Source organism: Thunnus thynnus, chromosome 7 (genome assembly GCF_963924715.1).
Source record: "Thunnus thynnus chromosome 7, fThuThy2.1, whole genome shotgun sequence".
Classification (NCBI taxonomy): Eukaryota; Metazoa; Chordata; class Actinopteri; order Scombriformes; family Scombridae; genus Thunnus; species Thunnus thynnus.
In genome coordinates, this window is record NC_089523.1 from 9,665,824 (window position 1) to 9,671,823 (window position 6,000).

General features: G+C 39.9%; 1 protein-coding gene and 1 long non-coding RNA gene across 2 annotated transcripts; one reads left to right on the plus strand and one right to left on the minus strand.

The window, feature by feature from the left end:
- The first annotated feature begins 356 nt into the window (after positions 1–356).
- si:dkey-52l18.4 (uncharacterized protein LOC560708 homolog) lies at positions 357–2,791 on the plus strand. Its single transcript, XM_067594177.1, has 5 exons — positions 357–700; positions 1,260–1,601; positions 2,213–2,440; positions 2,522–2,550; positions 2,668–2,791. The coding sequence occupies exons 1-5, from the start codon at positions 649–651 to the stop codon at positions 2,767–2,769; spliced, it is 753 nt and encodes a 250-aa protein (XP_067450278.1). The 5' UTR covers positions 357–648; the 3' UTR covers positions 2,770–2,791.
- A 615-nt stretch (positions 2,792–3,406) lies between these two features.
- On the minus strand, positions 3,407–5,994 carry LOC137185798 (uncharacterized). Its single transcript, XR_010928914.1, has 2 exons — positions 5,868–5,994; positions 3,407–5,620 (listed from the first exon to the last, which is right to left on the minus strand). It is a non-coding gene; the product is annotated as an uncharacterized lncRNA (long non-coding RNA).
- Positions 5,995–6,000: the final 6 nt, after the last annotated feature.

Below are 6,000 nucleotides of genomic sequence, written 5' to 3' on the forward strand. Positions count from 1 at the left end.
CTGTGACTGGGAAAGTACAGAGTGTGGAAAGTCGGGAAAACATCTGCCAGTGTTGCAACAGCAATATGTTTAATCCTTAATGCAAAGGCTCATACAAGAGGAGATGTGGTAGAAACATCAATACATTACAAACTGTATGTACAAAACAGGGGGATCACGCAAGTAACTGAACACTCCTATCACTCAGTCTGACTCTGTATTGCTTTTCCTTGAAATTGGCCCCTTTCCTGTAAGAAATATTCCCATTTATGAAGTCATTGCTTTCCTGTAATTTGCTACATGAGCCCTGTGTGTCTGTGTGTGTATGTGTGTGTGTGTGTGTGTGTGTGTGTGTGTGTGTGTGTGTGTGTGTGAAGGGGGGAGGGATGAATGGCTCACTTCCTTCCTTACCTCCATCTGGATACAAGCAGCAGCAGGATAAAGGAAAGCATGTTAATTTAATAGAAAAAGGAAAAGAAAGTGAGAGAAAGTCGAGTGCTGCTGGACTCTCAACGACTGACAGCAATTCTTCTAAGGAGCCGAGTTTTTTTTTTTACGGGAAATCATGCATGTCTTAGAACTTTCCAGACAAGTCATGACTTGTAGACTGAATCTGTACAAATAAAGTGAACCTGTCATGAAACTCAGCCACAACTGTCACAGTCAGACATGTACGACTATCTCCTGGTTGGCATCAGCTGTCTCTGCTTTCTTTCTTCTGGTAAGTAATCTCACGCATGAAATACAGTTTATGTTGCCTCCAACTAAATTAAGATTGTACTGTTGTTGTTTATGCTTTTGAATCCACCTTTGTTGACGTACAGCAGCTGTAGTGAAGGTGTTGTCTTTGAGATCTTCAAAAAATGTAATTTCTCGATGATATTTGATTGCAATCATGTTTGTGTGTTGTACTTATTTTGTATTTTTTTGTATTTTTTTTTGTATTTTTTGTATTTCTGTATTTTTGCGCTTGTCTATTGTGTTTTACTTCAACATGAAAATCTATTTATGTCAATCAGTTTGTTCAATGCATGTGGATTAAACAAGAGTCTGATTCTGAAGTCAGAAAACAACCCAAAATAATGAGGAGCATTGGTATTAAGAAAACTATCAGATGTTTCAAATGATCCAATCTGGTAATTTGAAGAGGAAATTAAATGGTATCATCAAAACACTTTACATTAAAAGAAAAATACCATTGTACAAAATGACAACATACAGTGTTTCTACCCGTGCAGTTTCGTTGCACTATATGGAGCTAAATGAAACTTGTTTTTTAGGTTTCCATGCTGAAAACTGCAGTGAGACTGTTCTGGCAAGACGTGAGACATTTCATGCACCAGTAGGGGACAGTCTGTCCCTGTCCTGTGTGGTCCAGCACTGTGGAGACGCCTGGACAGGGGAGTGGATGTGGAGAAATTCAACAGATAATGAGTTAAGAGCCATAATGGAGGATTCCAGGCACCAGATTACCAATGTGACTCTCTCAGGCAATCAGACCCAAATGCGTCTGAAGTTCCTGAGCGTCAATGAGTTAGATGAAGGTTCCTATGCATGCAAGGTTACATGGGATCGAGGGGGAAGTGCTCAGGGGCATTGGACGTACCTGAACATCACTGCAGGTATGTGGAAGCATTTACACAAGTGTGTCAGTGTGAGTTGGCTGTGAGTGCAAGCATGTAGAGCTGCAAGTTGATTAATCGATTAGTCCAAACTTAATCGGCAACTATTTTGTTAAACGAATGATCATTTTAGTAAGTTTTTAAGCAAAAACGCCAAAAATTAGCTGTTTTCAACTCCTCAAATGTGATGATTTCATCCTTTTACTTTGTCATATGTGAGAGAAAACTGAATATTTTTAGGTTTTGGACTGTTGATCGGGACAAAATGAGACATCTGAAAATGTCATCTTTGACTCTGGGAAATTGTACTGTAATTTTCCACTATTTTCTGACATTTTATAGACCAAGCAATTAACCAATTAATCGAGAAAATATTCAGCAGATTAATCAATAAGGAAAATAATTGTTTATTTGCAGCCCCACAAGAATGTATGTGTTTATATTTGTGATGCAAAAGCAACAGTTCTGGAAAATTTTGTTGAAAAATAATAAAAAAAGAATAAATCAAAATTCTGAACAATAAAGAACAAAAGCATACGCTGATTTTCAAATGAAAGTCTCTAATTTTACTGTATTTGTGCACATCACTCTACTTCTGTGTCCCCCACCAGCTGACCCGTCTCAAAGGAATGTGTATCACAGGATTTTTATCTGTGCCGGAGCTTTTATCTGTCTCCCCGTCATTCTGGTATTGGCTCGTTGTCTGAGTTCAGAGCGTAAGCCTCAGCCACTTCCCAGGACGCGTTTCACAGCTAGATACAGAGCACAATCACACCTTGCTCCGCAGCCCCCACCTCGATGCCCGGTACCACAGAAACGTAGCACTTCCTCCCACAAAGGTAGTGTCACTCTCTAGCAACACTGTTGAATAACGGCATTGTCAGAACTTTTTTTTTATTCACTGTATGTCTATTTCACAGCTCCTCCCAAGTCCCAGCAGAAGACTGAGGTGGGTGAATGTCCTGTTTCTACACAGGATGCCCTGAACATTATGCATTTGCCCTGGTTAGCCTTACATGTCTTTCACTTGGTGCATATGACTCTCTTATTTTCATTCATGGTACAGGTGGTGTATGCAGACATTTCCAAGGCTGCACTGGACCAACAGCAAGCCACCAGACAGCCTGCCCAGTCCACTGTCTACTCATCGCTCAGGTTTTCTCAATAAAGCAAAGTGGAGGAGAAAAGAAGTCTGTTGAGGATCGTGTGATGGTTATTTAAGTAGTCTTTACTTTTTAGGGATACTGTTTGATCTTTGAGACATATGGCGTGGACTTGTGGAGCCTGGGGACTTCTCTTTTGTTCAGGGTTGCATCTTTAACTATAATTTCATTTACCAGTGAATTCTGAAAGTGACCAATATGTCACTTTCATATCCTTTTTGAGCCAAACGCAAGGCTTCCCCTGCGTATTGTGAAAAGTCATTGACACCAAGTTCTGCATCATAGAAATGTTTGTCTTTGAACTCTCTTGACACTATGACATGGTAACAGTGAGTGTAACTATAAAGAGGGAACAAGTATGTATATAGCAGAACAGACCCCAAGTAGAGCAGATAATAAGGAAATGTTGCAGCACTAGTCTACCGGCTGAATCATCCTGAGGTGGCGTAGAGAAAAAACAGACTTTATTTTGAGCTATGACTTCACTGATGTTCAGTTTTATTGTTTGTACATTGACAGGAAATGTACTGCACTTGAAAAAAATCTTCCAATGTGATGTGTTCATATACAAAAAATATTAAAATACCCCTGTGCTGAGCTGTAAGTGTTGTATGAAATTGCAAAAATGAGAAAACACATAAATGACACAAAATACAACATTTTATTTTAGAATAAATTCTCAATGGCACATGACATAACGAAATATACATATACATATTTAGACATCTTTTAAATTAATATATTTCCTTTAATCATGTTACCTTATTAATTAGCGTACTCTGCAGTTACATTTTTACATGACATCAATGCAAAAGAAGTTATCATTTAATAAATTAAGCATATTAACAGAAAGAAGGCTGCAGGGTGTTTAGGCCATACCTGCTACAAACTAAATGACATCTGAACTTCCTGTTTCTGTCCGGATGATTTCTGTCCCTGCTTCCCTCGCTCGAGGTAATCACTGGTCTGCGTGTGTTACTCAACACATCTGCTTCTATCAGAAAGTCGTGGAGAGAAACTTAACAGCTTTCTGGAGACTTAAAAGGTCACCTAAATTACAAAGTGGGTTTTTGTAACTTGGGTGAACTAAGCCTTTATACCCTCTGGGTTTCGAACTTCATGTGTTTGAGTTTCACACACTGTTAAGCTATCCTCTCAGTAACAGTTAAGAGTAGATAGACTTTCTTCCAAAGACTAGTTTGGTTGTTTGGTCACATAGGAAACACATCTGTGTGTCTTTAAGCTATTTAGATTTGCTCCCTCACACTTTGCCCTACCACCTCTAGTTTGTGCAGCTCGAGGCTAATGTTATAGTACAGTTGATGACTAGAGTAGGCCTATTGTCCTGTTGTGCTTGTAAGCGACTGGCTTTGCAACTTACTTCTAAGAGACTGTGTAATAACAACCAACAAAGCATACAATTTAAATTACAAAAAGGAAAGCTCCAAGTTCACATTCAAAGTGTTTTTTTTGCCAAAGTTGGTTTCGTAGGTTTGTTTAAACCTGAAGCGTCTTTTTCAAGTCATCGTCATCAGCTCCGATGCTGGGAAACTTTAAACCCCGAAGACTTCCCATTCAAAAGTTCCACCCAACATAAACGCAGGTACACCGAGCTAGCAAGCTTCAATGGGAGGTATCAGAGGGTGAAATGTTGTCAGTAAGTGCAACGTCTATTTTCAGCAAATGTAGGTGTTGATCGGCTACCCACAACTGTGCTGTAACCAGATCCAGAAGAGTCTCGTCCTCTCACATAGTGAGAGAGAGAGAGAGAGAGAGAGAGAGAGAGAGGGGGAGAGAAAGGGGCTTTTGATAGATTGTAAGGCGCAGCTTTGGCTAAAATAAGCTTATGGCAAAATGTGTCGGCAGTGTCTCCTACTCTGCCCCATGTGCGCTATTTTCCATTAACCAAGCACTTGAGTTCAGGGATTTGAAGTTACCCTTAAAGATAGAGAAATGCTATCATATATATCGACTGATCCTCAACAATGTTGTGTTTATAGTGCAGCGGACACAATGCAGCAGCCAGCAAGGTTACAAAAAACAGTCCGAAAATCAAAGATGTTCCCTAAAAAAAACAAATTTATATGCAAAAGACAAGTTCAGATCCTACAGTGGAGAGTTGAAACTCCCACTGTTCGTCACCTCTGAGGCTTTGCTACTACATTATGTTTCTGTGTGTGGGTGTGTGGGTGTGTGGGTGTGTGTGTGTGTGTGTGTCTGCGTACTGTTTTAGGCAAAAGAGGAACTGTTGCCAGACGTACCATTCGAGGGCAAAGGCAAAGGAGAACATCCAGCTGTCTGACAATTGATTTTCCTCTCTGCTGAGCGCTCAACAGTCGACTAGATAAAGAGTAACAGTTCGGCCATATGGTCTCATGTTACCATTCTTCTAGGTTACCATATCTCTCTATTAAACAAGATGCTTGAGAAAAAGCTTAGGCAGAGTAGAGCTCGGCCTAACACTCACAGTACTACAGCCATGCCAGGACTTTTCATGTGATGTGAACGATTAACAACTGATATGCAGCAACTTGTAATATCGGCCAAAGTATTGACTAATTTCTGTAGCTAAAGGCTGGTTTAAAAGAAGCTCAAGCCACATCTCAGCTGCTTCTCCTCACTATACGCTCACAGTATTGTCAGTTAGTTTATAGTGTGTGGTGACTCAGGTGCAGTTGGGAATCTTGTCAGATTATCCTTGCTTTAGGAAAGTGGTTCTACAGTGATTTTGTCTTGATGTTGTGGCTGTTTTTTGTGGGTTTTTGTTGTTGTTGTTGTTTTCAGGTCCATCAGCCTGTGCAGTCCCTTGTTGTGCAAGTCTGTTTTTTTTTTTCCATTTCCACAAAGCTACTCAGACTGAAAAAGAGAAGAACGAAAAGGCAGGCCAGTTAGTGGAAAGTGTTTACCCAACACTGGCTTAACTGTTACAATAACATTACAGTGATCACGAGATGATGAGCAATAAAATGAACAGTGTATCAGACAGCTGTAACAAACTTTTTCTTATTGCTCCCAGCATGCTGATTTAATTCTGTTGATTCAAGTGGTTTCTATTTTAAAAAGTAGTAAAATAGGCTGACTGGTCAGGCCTTACAAGACTTACAGCTGTGGATGAGTGGCTCATTTTTATCAATCGAACTTCAAGTTTGACCTCGGTGACGTCTATTTTTACCCGTCTGCAGAATATAGAAGAAGAAATAGAAAGGAAGGTAATGCTCCATTAGAGGACAAAAACC

What these genes read in the sequence shown, in the direction of transcription:
- si:dkey-52l18.4 (XM_067594177.1), top strand. Translation starts at nt 649, where the DNA reads ATGTACGACTATCTCCTGGTTGGCATCAGCTGTCTCTGCTTTCTTTCT. An exon ending in TAGCACTTCCTCCCACAAAG is followed by an intron (nt 2,441 to 2,521) that starts GTAGTGTCACTC and finishes TCTATTTCACAG; the next exon opens with CTCCTCCCAAGTCCCAGCAG. An exon ending in AGTCCCAGCAGAAGACTGAG is followed by an intron (nt 2,551 to 2,667) that starts GTGGGTGAATGT and finishes TTCATGGTACAG; the next exon opens with GTGGTGTATGCAGACATTTC.